General features: G+C 52.5%; 2 protein-coding genes across 4 annotated transcripts in view; one reads left to right on the top strand and one right to left on the bottom strand.

Annotated features, from left to right (window-relative positions):
- LOC127203988 (zinc finger protein 721-like) overlaps positions 1–16,966 on the top strand; it is a 1,570,727-nt gene that overhangs the window by 1,090,870 nt on the left and 462,891 nt on the right.
- Evi5l (ecotropic viral integration site 5 like) overlaps positions 185–16,966 on the bottom strand; it is a 38,518-nt gene continuing 21,736 nt past the window's right edge. Inside the window, exons 6-20 of one of the 3 annotated variants that reach the window (XM_051162941.1) lie at positions 16,401–16,526; positions 13,708–13,851; positions 13,380–13,469; positions 11,728–11,825; positions 11,579–11,639; positions 6,843–6,896; positions 5,604–5,636; positions 4,469–4,609; positions 3,358–3,486; positions 1,507–1,647; positions 1,222–1,377; positions 972–1,118; positions 793–888; positions 622–712; positions 185–477 (exon numbers count right to left, since the gene is read on the bottom strand). In XM_051162941.1, coding sequence (XP_051018898.1) covers positions 185–477; positions 622–712; positions 793–888; positions 972–1,118; positions 1,222–1,377; positions 1,507–1,647; positions 3,358–3,486; positions 4,469–4,609; positions 5,604–5,636; positions 6,843–6,896; positions 11,579–11,639; positions 11,728–11,825; positions 13,380–13,469; positions 13,708–13,851; positions 16,401–16,526 — 1,800 coding nt within the window. Of the gene's footprint in view, positions 478–621; positions 713–792; positions 889–971; positions 1,119–1,221; positions 1,378–1,506; positions 1,648–3,357; positions 3,487–4,468; positions 4,610–5,603; positions 5,637–6,842; positions 6,897–11,232; positions 11,399–11,578; positions 11,640–11,727; positions 11,826–13,379; positions 13,470–13,707; positions 13,852–16,400; positions 16,527–16,966 lie in introns of those variants that run through there. The other 2 variants (XM_051162942.1, XM_051162943.1) reach the window with 2 other exon arrangements.

The raw sequence follows: 16,966 nt of genomic DNA, 5'->3' as shown, positions 1-16,966 counted from the left end.
AGGACAGGCCTGCTAGTTGACCCTGCCCTCTGTGCTGCCTCCTCCGCCTGGCCCTCCATTGGCGGGAGCTACAGAGACACAGAATTCCTTAGTGCTGCCGAGCAGCAAGGTCACTGAGTGCTGCCCTCTCCCCCGGGAAGCGGTGGTTGCAGCCTCCAGGCTCCCAGTGAGTGGGCCCCCAGCCTCAGTTGTCCAGGCCCTGGTTGCTATAAGGCGTGGCCAGCTCATCTGCGTCACTGTCTGAGCTACCTTCGCTGTCCTTGGCCGGCCGGTCCAGACTTCTGAAAAAACGTGCGTCCCTAGGCGACAGAGGGTAGAGTGGGTCCTGCAAGGCTGCACCCACGCCCACACCCACACCAAGCAGCTCTTCATCAGAAGACGGTAGCGAGTCCTCATCCAGGTGCCTTGTCAGGCTCAGGCCATCGAAAGCCAGTGGGTCCTCGAAGGTTGGTGGACCTTTCAACAGCCGGACCTGGGGTGCGCAGGAGGAGAGCGGGGAGGACCCGTGAGTTGGAGATGTAGATCGATGTACCCATACCTAACCGCTGCCATCAAGCACCCTCCTCCCTTACCCTTCTAGCTTCATGCTCCCTGCACCAGCATCCCTTGCTCTCACCTCAGTCTTCAGCTCCTCAATCTGGTCCTTAAGCTCACGGATGTACTGCGATGAATCCGAGTGGTTCAGCTGGCCCTGGATGCGGCCTTCCTCCCTCTGAGGGTAAGGCCGGGGCACTGGTGGTCAGAGCATGGCCAGTCCCCGGGACCACCCTCCTCCCAGTTCCTGGGGCTCACCTGGATCTCCAGCTCTGCGATGCGTTGCCTCATCTCTGCCACCGCGGCCATGCTGTCTGCCTCCCGAAGGCGCACCGCCATCACTTCTTCCTTGCTCTGAAGGGAGGGAAGGACAGAGGGAGGGTCAAGGAGGTGGCAAGGTCCCAGGTGGGGTTGTGAGGCCCAGGCAGGGGCTGCACCTTGCACTCAGCCTCCGCCTGCTTGCGGCGGCTTTCGCTGAGCTGAGTCTGGAGTCCTTTGTTTTGCGCGGCTAAGTACTGCAACTTCTCCTGCAGAGCCGCGCGCTCTGCCTCCACACGGTTCAGCAGGTTGCGGTGGATGTTGTCCTGGGAAGAAGGACCAGAGGTCGCAGCAGCAAGAGTGGGTGGTCATGAGATGGTAAAGGGTTCCGCCGTGGGGCGTCCCTGTCCCCTTGTAGGCCTGGCCTACCTGCGTCTCCAGTTCTACCACACGCTGCCGCCATTCGCGGCCATCCGCCAGAGCTTGTGCCTCACGTAAACGCACGGTCATGAGCTCGTCCTGCAGCTCGCCCAGGACCAGCTTCCGCGGGGACTCCTTCCAGCGGCCACCGCGGGAAAGATGGGCCTAGAAAGGAGGGAAGGTGAGGAGGTTCTAGAGGCCAGGCTTGGTCTCTGATGAGCCCCGAGGTATGGCCAAGCAGTCATTTTTGGCGTATCTTGCCAGGGGCACCCTCACCACGCACGTAGCCCCCACCTGCCAGGTGTCTGAGAGCTCCTGCAGCTGCAGCTTCAGTTCCCTTGCAGAGGCCACCGCCTCGCTCTCCCGCACCTTGAGCGCCTTGAGCTCCTCCTGCAGCCTGGCTACGTTGTTCTCATCTGGCAGCGAGCTGTTTCTCTGCAGGGGCACAGGAAGTGAGGACCTGGGAAAGCTGCTGTATCTCCACGCCTAAGCTGCTGGACCCAGGCCTCCAGCCTGCCCTCCCATCTCTCTCTGCCTTGGGCAGCTGCGCGAAGAGAGGACCACACCCTAGACTACAGCATACCCAAGAGAGCAGGAAGTAGGCCCAGGGGAAGAGGGTCCTCATGTGTAACCCTAGCAAGGGTTTATTTTCTGCAAAATAGGTCTCAGGTCTGTCAGTGGGAAACCCCTTTGAATTGTGAGCCCTTCTGTTAAATGGTACTGCTAACTACACAATGCACTCTGGGGCAGCTACGGTGAGGGCAGGTGGTCTCTCAACTCCAAGATCCAACCCTTTCAGGACCCATGACCGCTTCTGAGAACTGTATCAGCGGGAGCTGTAAGACAGGTGGCAGTGCCCGTACTCTTCCCAGCTCTGACCGAAACCAGTCTATACTGTGTCCTGGTGTGGAGAGGGCCCGGTGATTCGGGTGTGAGGGCGCTCACACACCAGCTGCTTGGTATATACCTTGGTAGGCCTGGTCCTAACTGACTCTTGTTTAGGGCTGGGTGTGGGAGGCAAGACAGGGTCTAGACTGGGCACATTTCCCTCCTGTGTGGAGGAGGTGTGTTGATGGGGCTAAGAGGCACCTAGGCCCTTATACAGCTGTAGCAGGTATTGGCGGAGAGACTGCTCTCAAATTCAAGGGCTCATGGTAGCTCTCAGGAGAGTTTTCATTGTTTTGTCTTTTTAAAGAGATGATCTCAGGTAACTCAGGCTGAAATCAGAGTTGCCATGTAGTTAAGGATGGCCTTCAATGGCTGATCTTTCTTCTCCCACCTCCCCAGAGAGGGGATCACAGGTGTGCACTAGGGATGGAGTCTGGGGCTTCCCGGCTGCCAGGTGAGCATTCTCTCAACTGAGGTATATCCTCAGCCTGAGTTGACTCAGCTCACAGAACAGCTGGGGAGGTCTGGTTGCCCCCTTCCAGGGCTGCAGGTGGGAAAGTGTGGTCCTTAGTTTGTCTCTGGGGGCATCTTCATGGGAGAGAAGAGGAGGTAAACAGGTCTTCCCCTGTCAACCTCTCTTTCCCTACATCCTGGAACCTCAGCCCCCTGGTGAGACATGCACAGTGCAGTGGGAGACCCCGGCAGCTTAGGAAGCCTGCCACATTGTGATCTGAGAGTGAGACTTGGGGCAGGGCTGTGCTGTTGTGTATATGAACCCACACAGTAAGGATGCAGGGAGCTCTGGGGGTGAGTCTCCACCTTCTATACTCCTGGACCCCTGTGTGCAGAGTGTAGTGGTGTAGGGGACAGTGCCTAGGTGGCAATGGCTCTAAAGCAGCAGGGAGAGGTCTCCTCTTCATGGGAACTGACTGACATGAGGGTGGGGCATTTGCCCTGGTTGCCTCTTATTGTTCTCTCTGTATACAGTGTGTGTGATATGCATGCGTGTGTGTGTGTGTGTATGTGTGCCTGAGAAGGCCAGAGAGAGGATGATGTCAGGTGTCCTGCCTCATCACTTACTCTTATTCCCTTCAGATAGGGTCTCTCACTGAACCTGGAGATAGGCTGACGACCAGCAAGCCAGAGATCCTCCCGTCTCTCTGCCACAGTACTGGGATTACAGGTGCATGTGGCCATGCCTGGTTCTTGCATCTTCTAATACTCACTCAAGACCTTTGTCTCCTTCTCCAGTCATACCTTTTCCATGTCCAGAACCTTGTCCTGCATTTCTCGAAGGGCCCCCAGAGTCTCTGTCTCCCGTAACCGTGACTGTTCCAGCTCTGTCTCCAGGTGGGCCACAAAGTCTTCTGTGAGGCGAGGGTTTTCCTGGAGGCAAAGAAGTACATTTGTTCCTGGTGGTGACGGCTACATGGTGAACAGCCTCCATGCTAGCAGGCCAGAGGGTCTGGGCTGGAAGAGGGTCCCAGTTGTTGGGCATCCTGGGTGAACCCATGCTCTGTTCATTGCACTAAGAGGCAATGGAACTGGCTCGGCTGCTTCTCAGGGAAGGCTGCCCAGAGGGGGTGCTGGGAATGGGGCTTCCCATGCCTTGTGGAGGCCTTCTGAAAATCTTCACGACTTAGACCCAGGACCATGGCCTGGGGTGAGGCATGAGTTCCTGCAGTGTGGTCAGTCGTGGAATCACACATGGGCATGGTCAGGAACCAGGGGCAGGGTTGGGGCCTCTACCCCCTCCCTCAGGCCCCAATTCAACACAGGGAAGGATAGGTGGGAAGAAAGTTCTCTTTGGGCTTCTGGGTGGAAACTGAGTCCCTCCCTCTGTCTGCTCTAGTGGCCTGGCAGGGCATTTTTTCTAGGGAAGCACTCCGACCTAGCCTTGGCAGGCACCCCAGCCATAGCCCCCTATTCCATGACTTCTGTCCTGTCAGGAACTCTGAGTCTTTGAGCCAGCAGCACTTCCTGGGCCAAGATGGCTTTAGGCCTCTTGAGGTGCCCCTCTCCTGGGATACCTCATTTTTTAAAAAGTACTGCTCTTGAGCCTGAGGATACTAGCTCTGGACCCTACCTACCTCTTCATATCCCCATAGTGGGTACCCAGAGGTTCTCTGTCTCTCAGAGGAACCCTAAGACAAGATACACCCACCTCAGGGTGGGAATTGGACTTCTTAGGATGTCCTCTGGAGTCTAGGGGTGGCTGGCTGGATGTGAGGGGCATCAAATCCACACTAGCCTCTGGGTACCCTCACCCACCTTATAGATCTAAGCTCTGAGGGCCAGCGGGTAAGGGTGGCACATAGGCTTGTGGGAGGTGTGGTCCTGCCAGCCAATTCCACCCACCACCTGGTACCTGCTGCTCCTGCAGCTGCCGAATGGTACTCTGTGCCTTCTGAAGGTCTTCCGCAGTTGAGCTACATTGTTGTCTCACCACTGCCAATTCTCGTTTGATGACATAGTTCTCCTCAGCCTCCTGTGCCCGTGTCACCTGCCCCTGAGCACAGTGAGGATGGGAGTGGGAAGGGTACCATGATCATTGTGACCATATGCTTTGGTCCCAGGACTGGCCTCTGGGAGACTCAGAGAGGATGAGAGACGGGTAAGTGACACAGGCATGGCCTTTAGTGCTCAGAGCCTGGGATGGGGTGTCCACGGCAGGCCTCAGGATGTAGGGGGTGGAGATAGTGAAGGATAGGCCACCTGAAGGATCCTGGGAGTAATGGACATTCCGGAGGTGTTATTGGACTTAAGTGACAAATGCTCCCAACTCCCAGGCTTGGGCTCCTTCCCCCTTGCCTCTGTCCCAAGTAAAGAGAAAGACTGTTATCCAGAGCCAGAGGCTTCTGGCAGGTGCAATATACCTTTTCCTGGGACCCACTTCCTCCACCCACATCCTCTCTCCCACCCAACTTGATACTCCCTGTCCCCCATTCCAGGCTCGGAGCCACTGGGTGCTGTGCAGAAGCTTCTAGAAAAGCCATCCAAGAATGAAGTAGTAGCAGCAGCAGTAGCAGCAGCAGCAGTTGAGTGAGAGGTGGTGATGGGGGGCAGGCAGAAGCAGAGAGGAGTCAGAGGGTTGTATGTGTGCCTGCATGCATGCATGCCTGTGTGTGAGCATGTTTGTGTAAGCTTAGCACAACACGTGTGTCAGGACCTAAAACCAGATGCTCTAAAGGTCCTGAGCCCTATTGGGGTGGCATCTTTTGCCCCTTGGTGGAGGAAGCCTGCTGTCTATTCCGAGTGTTAGCTTTCTCCTAAACTCATTCCCATAAACACCTCCCATCCTGGTGTTTGCCTCCAGCTCACATGCCCCCTCCCTCAAGCATTGGTTTCCCTGGAAGCTGCCCCTCCATGCAAGTTGCCAGGCCTGCCCCCTTGCCTCCAGAATGGCAGTGGCCAGGAAAGAGGCAGTTACTGGCTGTCTTGTGCAGGGACCTGGGAAGGGCCTGGGATGGAGAGTGCAGAGGTATATGGAAAAGCTACAGTACCTGGATTAACCTATCAGCCAAGGCCGCGCTCTCCTACCAGGCGAAGGGGGTTCCCAGCAACAGGGGAAGGAGGCAGAGCAGAAGGCAGGGGACAGGAGACGGGGAGAGACAGACAAGAACCACTTGTCACTAATGCAGTGGGCTACCTCTAGAAGCAGGGGATAGAGGAGCGAAGACCAGAGAACCAGCAGAAGAGGACCCGGAGAAAGACCAAAGCCAGAGCCAGCTCCGTCCTGGAGGGGAGTTCATGTGAGTGGGGAGGTTGGGGTGCATTGGGCTGAAAAAACTCAGCAGCAGCAATGTCTCTTCACTGTGTGTGAAGAGGAGATCCCAGAGAGGGCTGGGACAAGGGTGCATTTTAATCTTGAGAGAAAACAAGAATTGAGGCTTTTGGTGTGGTAATTAACATCCTGCCCATGACCCACTACCTCCTTGTGGTCAGTGAACAGTCAAATGAGCAGTACTAAGAAACAGGAAGTGGGGCCCAGAGTCATACTGAGTTACCCAAGCTACCCCCCGCCCCCGCCCTGTTCCATAACCTAGTAGGGCCAAAGGTCAAGTCCATGCCTCTCCACCTCAAGTGGTGGGGCCACCCCCCCCTCCACCATTCTGTCTGGTCTCCCTTCCTTTTTCTAGGATGAGACTTACAAATTATAGGTTGCGCTTCCTTGTGGCCCAGTGATGGAGCTCATTCCCCAACCCATGCCCTTTGTGATTGCCATCCACTGAGCTGTAATTTAGCCGTAACGCTAGGGGCTCAGCTGAGATCCAGGGTGGGATGAGTCTCCCAAGAAGCCCCAGGAACAGGGCAGCACAAATCTCAGTGGGGTTAGGAGAATTTGAAGAAAAGGGCACCCATATATTTTGTTCAGACAGGGTCTCATGTAGCCCAGGCTAGCTGGCCTTGGACTCTTCATCCTCCTGTCTCCACCTTCTGAGTGCTGAGATTTACAAGAGTACAACCACTATGTCTGCCCCAGCCAGGCTTTTGGTTTTTCGAGACAGAGTTTTTCTGGGTAGCCTTGCCTGTCCTGGAACTCTCTCTGTAGACCAGGCTGGCCTCGAGCTCACAGAGATCTGCTTGCCTCTGCCTCCCTGAGTGTGCCACCACATCCGGCCCTACCCAGTCTTCTTAAGTCAGCTGGTTCAGAACAGAACAATAGCCCCAGCCTTAGTGGCTGCTGGATGTTTTGAAGTCTGGAGACTGGGAGCCCAGCAGCTGGTGCCCACACTCCTCACCTTCTCCAGGGTCTCAATCCGCTGTTTGAGCAGCCGGTTCTCTGTTCGAAGCCTCTGCAGAGGAAGAGGAAGAGGAAGAACACTCCAGATCAAACACACAGGCACTTAATCCTCATATGCCAACCACAGAGGTCAAGGAAGGTCCCGGAGGGACCTTATGTTCTGGGCCAGAAAAGTCAGGAAATGAGGCACAATCCTGTCTAGGTGGTTCATTCAAAATGAATGAGGACTTGCCGGATGGCTCACTGGATGAAGGTGCTGGCTGCAAGCCTGGTGACCTGAGTTAGATGCTCAGGACTCATACAGTAGAAGGAGAGAACTCCCACAAGTTGTCCTCTGACATATGCAAGCTATTGCACACTCACCCACATACATACACAAAATAAAATAAATTCAAATGTTAAAATAAAACTGTTTTGGTGCTACGAATGTGGTTCAGTTGGCAGAGTGCTTTCTTAGCATACATGAAAACCCTTCGTTTGCAAAAACCTGGCTTGATGGTACATGCCTGTAATCTCAGCACTTGAGAGGCAGAGGCAGGAGGATCATAAATTCAGTGTCATCCTTGGGGTAAATTGGAGGCCAGCCTGGTTTACATGAGGTTCTCTCTCAAAATGATCTTTTTTAATCATTTTTTTTATTCTTTGGTTTTTCAAGATAGGGTTTCTTTATGTATCCTTTGCTGTCCAGGACTGGCTTTGTAGGCCAGCCTGGCCTCGAACTCACAGTGATCTGCCTGCCTCTGCCTCCTGAGTGCTCAGATTAAAGGCATGCGCCACCATGCCCGGTCTATTCTTTGGTTTTTCAATACAGGGTTTCTCTGTGTAGCCCTGGATGTCCAGGAACTTGTTCTGTAAACCAAGCTGGCCTCAAACTCAGATCTGCCTACCTCTGAAGTGCTGGGATTAAAGGTGTGCGCCACCATTGCCTGGCCCAAAATGATTTAAAAATAGAAAGACCTTCAGTTGAAACAAGGAAGAGAGCTTTCATGGTATGTTTTCTTGTCATCTATAGTGTGCTGGGAAGTCTGTCTTTCCAGGGCAGGGCCTCTGTGTTTGCGGGGAAGCCAATGCCAGGCAGTCCTGACCTCTTTGCTTTGCTCCCAGCAGCCACTGAGCCCAGGTAGACTCTCAGGAATAAACCCCTCTCAGAATTTAGGCCTCCTATGTTGAACATGTAGCTGGCCTTTGCTTTAATCATACTTTCTCTCTGAGACAGGATCTCATCTATCCAGGCTGGTTTAGAACTTGCTGTGTAGCCAAGGATGCCATTGTGACTCCTTGATTCTGCTGCTTCTACCTCCTGAGAACTGAGATGGCAGGCCATGGTGCTGTGTGTATGTGGTGTGATGCCAGGGTTTGACAGAACCCAGGGCTTCCTGAATACTCAGCAACTTCTCCACCACTTTTCAAACCCTTTGGAGACACTGTCTTTGTTATTATTTTCCTGCTCTATATAGTCTTGTGGTAGAGTGTAGTCAGCTTTGAACCCTGATCCTCCTGCCTCCTGGGTAGGGGTTTACAGAAGTGTGCCACCCCATGCTTGGCTCTGCCTTCTGTTCTGTGATGAGGAATTTAGGGCAAATCTCTGTGGGTTTAGGTCCCCTGAGGCCCCTGCAGGAAGCTGGCGCTGTGTGCAGATGTGTCGTAGCTAGGCTCTTCAGACTCTTGGTTATGAGGACATCATTTGCATTAGTAGATGACTGACAGTCCTACCTGGCTGTGATGGGTGGTTTTAGTTGTCAACTTGACACAACCTAGAATCACCTGGGTTTGAGACAGAGTTTCTCTGTGGAGACTTGGCTGTCTTGGACTTGCTTGGTAGACTAGGATGACCTTGAACTCACAGAGATCTGCCTGCCTCTGCCTCCTGAGTGCTGGGATCAAAGGCGTGCGCCACCATAACTGGCTGGGAAGAAAGTCTTTTTTTTTTTTTTTGAAAAGATTTATCTATTTATTATTTATACAATATTCTGCCCACATGTGTGCCTGCAGGCCAATAGAGGGCACCAGATCTCATTATAGATGGCTGTGAGCTACCATGTGGTTGCTGGGCACTGAACTCAGGACCTTTGGAAGAGCGCTGTGCTTTTAACCTTTGAGCCATCTCTCCTGCCTAGGGGGAAGAGAGTCTTAATGAAGGATTATCTACTTTGGATTGGCCTGTGGACATATCTGTAGGGATTTCTTTCTTTCTTCCTTTCTTTTGGTTTTTCAAGACCTTGATTTTCCTGGACCTTGCTTTGTAGACCAGGCTGGTCTCAAACTCACAGAGATCCTTCTGTCTCTGTGGAGGTGTGCACCACCACCTCCAGGCTAGGGAATTTTTTTTTACTGCCTTCATTATTATGGGAAGAGACAGCCCACTGTGGGAAGCACCATTCCCCAGGCTGGGAATCCTGAACTGCATGGGTGGAGAAATAGAACTGAGCACAAGCAACCGAGTATTCTGACATGCAAGCATCTCTTTGTTCCTGACTGGATGTGATGTAGTAATGGACTAGAATCTGGAATTGTTGCTAAAACAAATCATTTCTTCAGTTTAAAAGCCTTAAAACAACAAGAAAAATTGTTTTAATTTTATGTGCATGGAGTGCCCATAGAGGCCAGAAGAGGGCATCAGATCTCCCGAGAAAGACAGTTGGGAACAGATAGCTGTCAACACAGGTCCTCTGGAAGAGCAGCCAAAGCTCTTAACTGCTAGGCCATTTCTGCAGATTCCCTCAGTTGGTCAGAGTATTTTTATCACAGCAGCAGAAATGAAACTAGAATCCTTGCTGTGGGTTACACAGAACATCATCTAGGTTGCTTCTCGGGGAGACAAGGTGATAGAAACACCTAGAAAACAACTGGAGCAAATCATGGATCTGACGGTCACTGACTCACATCATATGTAAGGAAATCAAGTCAGAGAGGAATGGAGCCTCAGCCGAGCTTCCCCACAAGGCTGGATCAGAACTGTTTAAGGACAAGGAGGATTAGGTCTTTTGACCCTGGCCTGTAACCCCTGGATTGCTCTGTCCAGTCTGAACTCAGCTGGTCAGGGCACCTGGCACCACCACCTGCAGAGGACCTTGGATGGGCCTGGCTGATGAGCCTTAGCTTTCCTGATTACCCCAAATGGAAAAAAGGGAGGCAGAATGAATTAGGAGAATATAGGGCTATATATTGGTAATGGTTTCCAAATATCAGGAGTGGAACTTTGGGGCTGTAGCTTAGTTTCCAGCATGACTAAAGCCCTGGTTTCAATCACCAGTACCATATAAACTGGGTGTGGGCTGGAGAGATGGTTGAGGTTAAGAGCACTGTCTGTTCTTTCAGAGGTTCAGAGTTCAATTCCCAGCAAGCACATGGTGGCTCATCACCCTCTATAAGGAGATCTGGTGCCCTCTTCTGGCCTGCAGGTGTACTTGCAAATAGAGCAGCATATACATAAAAATAAATAAATCTTAAAAAACAAGACAACTGGGTGTGATGTCACAAGCCTCCAATCTGAGTATTCACAAGGCAGAGGCAAGAGGATCAGGAGTTCAAGGTCACTCTTGCCTACAAAGCAGGCTTCAGGTCACATATACCTGCTTTATATGAGACCCTGTCTCAGCAGTGTGTGTGCTCCCCCCAACCCTCCCCCCCCCCCCCCATGCTGAGGATGGTGGCACGCATACTGTAAGCACAGCACTCAGGAGGCTGAGGCGGACTGGAGCAGTTTGTAGTATACAGAGAGACCTTGTCATAATAAGTAAGCAGACTCATTGCTCCTCAGCGTTTTTGGCTAAAGTTAAAAATGACGGGGGCTGGAGAGCTGCCTCAGAGGTGAAGAGCACTGTCTGCTCTTCCAAAGGTCCTGAGTTCAATTCCCAGCAACCAAGCAACCACATGGTGGCTCACAGCCATCTATAATGTGATCTGATGCCCTCTTCTGGCCTGCAGGGGTACATAATAATAAATAAATAAATCTTAAAAAAAAAAAAAAAAGTGCCTTCATCTGGGAAGCCAGGTCTTTGTCATTTAAGACCAGGTCTCACCTTTGTTTCAATCAGTGTTTGTTGGGTGAACAGCTTAAAAAAAAAAAAAAGAAAATTACACAAAGAGGCAGAGGCCATCAAGAGGTGAGTTTGGGCTCAGACATTTTTGTGCACTGAAGGAACGGGACTCTGATGGGCTGGCAGGCCAGCTAGGAATGCACTTAGGACTCTCTGTGGGCAGCCACACCTGAGCCCACACACCCTGCCTGCTTGAGCCTTTCTCCTCTCAGCTCCAATGTCAGAGGCTCCCCTGCTCCTCCAGCCTGTGGCTGCTCTGCCCACCAGGTGCATCACTGCTACCCTAGGCCCTCTGCACTAGACTCTTAGGCCTGGAGTGTCTCCCAGGTGTGTCTGGCTCTCATATGACCAAATCCTGAACACCGTGGAGTCCATACTATTTCAGTGATTTATTGACTGTTGCCCCATGACATGGAGGTTCTGGGACATGAAGGCAAGGATCTTTGACTGTCTTGTTTAGTGTTGTGTGGCCAGCTGAGGAAATGCCGGTTGGGGTACGGGCTCCCACTCTGGGCTGGCAGGTGAAGGAAGGGTCAAGTGGGCAAAGGTCATCCACAGCCTGTCGTCTGCCCAGGCCAGCCCGGTCCACCCATGCGCTGGATAGGACTGCCCTCTAGCGGCCATCTCTGGACTTGCGAGGGAAAGCCTCGCTGGCGCCCATCTTCGCCCCCTCCCCCATGCCTCTGGCACTCACTTTGATCTCGATCTGCTCTTCCATCTCCTTACTCTTCATAGCTGCGTACTCCTTCTCCAGCCTGTAGGGACGGGGCACACGGTCACACTTCCGCCTCCCCGGGGTTGGGAAGGGCGTCTCTCTCTGGATCTCCATTCCCAGGCACTGACCTCTTCATCTTTTTAGGGTTGTACTTGACCTGGTAAGCCTTGAGGACCAGCTTGTCCGGGCAGCTGTCAAACTGGTGGGGGATCACTCTCTGGAAGTACTGTGGGGGACACAGGGAGTAACTGTCACGTGGGTCCTGACCACCAAGGTCTGCCCAAGCTGTTACTGTATCCTGTTACTGCCTAGGGCTTCTCCTTGTCCCGGCACCCAGGCTGTGGTCCTTGGCTACTCAGCCAGCATTTGTGGTGCAAATGAACGGCTGTGTGAGAAGGAACAGCTGGGGAAGAGGGGAGGCCTGCCTTCCCAGCTTGCCTTTAGGGGGAAGCTTGAGAAAACCAGGCCCCGGATTGCGGATTGCGAGTGGGGATCCAGCTTGGCCAGTAAAGGCACTTGCCACCCAGGCCTGACCTGAGTTCCATTCTTGGAACCAACAGCGGAGAGAAAGAAGAGTCTGCACCCCAGAACCCAGAGCGGAAGGAGAGAATTGAATTGTGAGTACTGTGCTCTCAGACCAAGTGCCATGAGCCCCCCTCGCTCTCCCCACCCCCATACTAACAATAACAATAAATAACATTAAGACAGTTAGGCTAGGGGACCTCATGAAGGCAGGGCTGAGATGAATGGGGTCTGAGCATGGGGGAATCCTGCTCAGGAAGGGGGCAGACAAGCCCAGTGGTCATAGTCCTGGTCCCCTACCCAGCTGCCCCACTCAGGCAGTCTTGGACAATGGATGCCGTGTTCCCAGACACAACTGTGGCCTTTGTGCATTCTTTCCTGGAGCACCAGCTGGAAGATGCTAGGAGGGGGTAGAGGCCTGTGTGATGGGCGAACTGTGGCGAAGGGAAAGCTGGCTTCTGCTCCAACACACTGTGCCAGGGGCAGGCCAGGCAGGGAGGGGCCCCCTCCTGTGCCCCACAGGCTGAGGGCTGGGATGAAAACAAACTGAAAGCCTCCCTCCCAGTTCAGCCAGGGGTGACTTTTCAGGCAAGCCCTGGGGACTTACAAAAAGTGGGTGGGAAAGAGTGAGTAGGACTTCCCCACCCCTAAATCAGCTGAATGTTAGCTTCCCATTCTCCCCAGTGCTGTGCTGTGCTGTGCTGTGCTGGGCTGTACCTAACAGGGCCTGGGGCTCCTCAGGAAGGCCTGAGGGGACACAGAAAGGATCCCAGATGCTCAGCAATGACTTCCATCAGAAAGCCAGGCCTTCCTTGACACTTAGAATCTTTTGTTTTTCAGTCCTCCCTTCCCCCTCCACAACAGGGTTTCTCTGTGTAGCCCTGGCTAACTTGGAACTCGCCCTGTAGACCAGGCTGGCCTCAAACTCAAGGGATCTGCCTGCCTCTGCCTCCCAGGTGCTGGGATTAAAGGTGTGCGCCACCACTGCTCAGCCCATCACTTAGAATCTTGTACAGCTCAGCTTAGCCTTGAACTTCAGATTCACCAGCCTCTACCTCCTGAGGTTGGGATTACAGCCATGGACCACTGTACCTGCTTAGGTAGTGCTGGGGATAGAACCCAGGCCTTCATGCAGGCTAGGTGGGCACTCTATCAACTAGCCACATCTCTTTCCCTTCTTTTCATACGGGAAGGTTTCCTGTGCCTGCCTGTCACCTCCAGTAGAGACCGTCTCACCTTCCCAGCCACCCTGACCCACCTGAGACATGCCCTCCATGTCCAGTTGCATCAGCTCTGTCTGGTTGACTTGCAGCAGGGCAAGGCCAACTCGGAACACAATCTCCAGTCCCTGCAAAAGTAACCACAGCCCCATGAACCTCCTCTCCTCCCACCAGAGAGCCTCCTGTCCTCCCATCAGTGAGCTCCCACCAGTGAACTTCCTGTCCTCCCACCAGGATGCTTCGACCCTCCTTGCATTTTAACCCTTCCTTTCTTCTGTTGGTTGGTCATATTTTGTTTTTTGGGGTGGGATGTGATTCTCTCCATATGCAGAGTGGAGTGGGCAGGGGTGCCTGTGGGGCACTCACCTCGTACATAAAGATGTCAAAGACCCGGGTGGCAACAGGCAGGGGGAAGGTGGTAAGGAAAAGTGTGAGGAACCAGGATGATGCATACATGGATGTGTGGAAGCTCTGTGAGCGGAAGTGGGTGTTCAGGTCCGGAAGCTGCTCCTGTGTGGGGAGGGGAGAAGCTGGCATTGGGCTTCAGTGCCCCTTGCCTCCAAGGAACTTTTACTGACCTACCCTCCTAGGTCCTCTTTTAGCTCCTGTGTTTGGGGAGGAAGCTGAGGCACACTGGAACTTTGAGTGACAGGGGGACACAAGCAGGGCTTGGGGAAATGCCTGTCAAATTGTGATGGGACTCAACTTCAGGCTACTAGATAGTAGAAGAGCACTGGGGAAACTGAGGCTGGAGAAGGCTCAGAGCCCTGGGCTTCTTCACTGAGCCAGCATCTCTCTGTGCTCTAGACTATACACCTGCTTGGCTGTATAAATCTTAGTCTGTGAAAGTCTTAGGTCTTCCAGCCTGCGCCTTCTAAACTTTGATGGGGGCAGATGGTGAGGGTCAAATTGTTTTTTTTTAATTGGTGGGTATGTGTAGGAGGTGTGTGTTGTGTGTGTGTGTGTGTGTGTGTGTGTTCACATGCATATGCACATGTAAGGGTATGCGTGTGGAGGCCAGCCAGAGGTTGATACTGCTGTCTTCTTCAATCTAAACCTTTTTTTTTTTTTTTTTTTTTTTGAGACAGGGTTTCTCTGTGTGGCCTTGGCTGTCCTAGACTCTTAGACCAGGCTTCCCTCGAACTCTCAGCAATCCGCCTGCCTCTGCCTCCTGAGTGCTGGGATTAAAGGTGTGCGCCACCATGCCCTGCTGAGACAGCATCTTACTACAAGGCCCTGGATGTCCTGGAACTTGCTATGTAATTCAGACTGTCTTATGAACTCACAGGGATCTGGTTGCCTCTGCCTCCCAAGTCCTGAAATTAAAGGTGTACATTCTAGCTGTCTTGTCTTTATCTGTTTTTTGAGACAAGGTCTCTCACTGAACTTAAACTTGTTGATTTGGCTAGGCAGGCCAGGAGTCCATTTGTCTCTGCCCCACCAGTGCTAGGATAACAGGAACATCCTCTCATGAGTGGCTTCTACATGGATGCTGAGGCTCTGAATTCAGGTCCTTACGCTTATGCAGAAAGCTCTTTACTTACTGGGCCATCTCCTCAAAACCAAAGTTTATTTTTTGGAAGTGGGTCACATGTATCGCAGGCTGGCCTTCCACTTGCTTTGTAGCTGAGCTGACCTTGAACTCCTGATCTTCCTGTTCATGTTTCTACTTTTAAATTGCTGTGATTGTACAAGCACAAACCATATGAGGGAATAGATACCAGGGCCTTTGTTTATGCTTGGCACTCAACCAGCTGAGCTATGGCCCCTGCACTCGTTTCTTTCTTTTTTCCCCTTTTAATGATAAGGTCTTCCTATGTAGCCTAGGCTGGCCTGGAACTTTGAATTTCCTGTCTATGTCTCCCAAGTGTTGGGATTAAAGGTGCGTACCACCATGCCCAGCCATGATGTTTCTTTTCTTTTTAAGGGGTAGGGAAGGATATTGGGGATCAAACCTAGGGCCTCACAAATGCTATGCAAGCATGCTAACCCAGCCTCTGCAGTCATTTTTGTATGTGCCTGGGCCTCCTGCTTCTGCAACTCCAGCCCTGATAGAGCTCTACCACGCTGTCTTCAGAATCTGAAAGAGGAGCCTTCCCTGATAACTCACTGATGGCACAGTTATCACTTGCCATGGGCTTCCAGAGCCAGCCAGTGTGTGTACGAATACAGGCATGAGGTGTATGTATGTGTGCGTGTGCATGTGTGTGCAGCATAAACACTTGGGTTCTGTCTGCCAGCCAAAAGTAAGTCCTGTGGGGGTTGCTATATATAAACAGAGACGTCTGCAGCTCCCCTGTAATAAGCAGAGGCAGGCAGAGAACACTTTCCCCTCCTTCCGCCACACCCTTAGCACGCGGGGCCAGCCCTCCTCCTCTCACTCTGCCTTAGTGGTTCTGGGAGCCAAGGGACTCCTGTCCTGGCTAGGCTTGTCCCTCCCAGCATGCTCCAGGGTTGTGTCCTTTCATCTCACAGGGACAGGACAGGAGTACCTTTCTGGGTCTGCTCCCCCCTCCCTCTCTCCCTCTCTTTTGTTCCTCTTTCTTCTTTTTCTATTTCCCCTCAACTCCTCTTTTCTCTCCTCCACAGAGCTTGGGAGTGAACTCAGAACTCCTCTGTGTGCTAAGCCAGTCCTCTACCACTGACCCATACGCCACCCTCCCAGCTCTTAAATTTTGAGACAGGGCCTTACTAAGTAGCACAGGGTGGCCTTGAACTTGTTATCCTCCTGTCTCATAAACCCAAAAACTAGGATCGTGACTGTGTACTACCTTGCATGTTACACACCTGCTCTCTTCAGGACAGGATCTCATGCAGCTCAGGCTGCCTGTCAACTTCCTATGTAGCTGAGACTGACCTTGAACTTCTGATCCTCCTGCTTCTTCTTCCTAAATCCTGGGATGACAGCTGTGTACCACCATGCCCAGCTGAGGAAGTACTGGGGATGGAAGCCAGGGCTTTGTGCATGATAGGCAAGTGTCCTACCAACGGAGCCTAGAGTTTCCAGTTCCGGAGCTTTCTGGAGATAGCCTCAGGGTTGCCATCCTTGGTCTGCTTACCTGTAGCATGTATTCAAACTGGTAGATACAAAGACCCAGCTCGGCCATGCTGGGCTTGAAGAGCTCCCGTAGCCGGTACTCCTGCATCAGTCGCACGAACACACAGAAGGCCTCCTCCTCAGGCATCTGCAGGGACCAGCAGAGAGAGTGTGTGTGTGTGTGTGTGTGTGTGTGTGTGTGTGTGTGTGTGTGTGCAACAGAAGGAATGAGAAGGGCATGCTTGGGCTCTGGACAGTGTTATGGTACACAAGGGCCTGTTTCTATTCCATTTATATTTATTGTAACTGTACCTGGATACTGGAACCCATGCAACAAAACATAAATATGGTCAGTACTATTGATTGATGGAAAACCTGTGGCTGAAGTTATTTGCTGAGGGCCACTAACAGGAAATAACAGCTGTACCTAACCCTTGCTAGTGACCTAGTCTCATCTACCTGGCTGAGGCATCCCTGTTCACTCCCAGCTATCGCCTTTCGTCCTGTCCAAAGCCCTCTGGCTTCTCTGGACGAATTCCCAAACCCCTATGAACACCTAAATTCTTGTCTGTGGTTCTTCCCAGTTCA

This window comes from Acomys russatus, chromosome 19 (assembly GCF_903995435.1).
Source record: "Acomys russatus chromosome 19, mAcoRus1.1, whole genome shotgun sequence".
In the NCBI taxonomy this organism is placed as follows: Eukaryota; Metazoa; Chordata; class Mammalia; order Rodentia; family Muridae; genus Acomys; species Acomys russatus.
The sequence above is the reverse complement of the archived record's forward strand: the minus strand, read 5'-3'. Positions and strand labels throughout refer to the sequence as shown.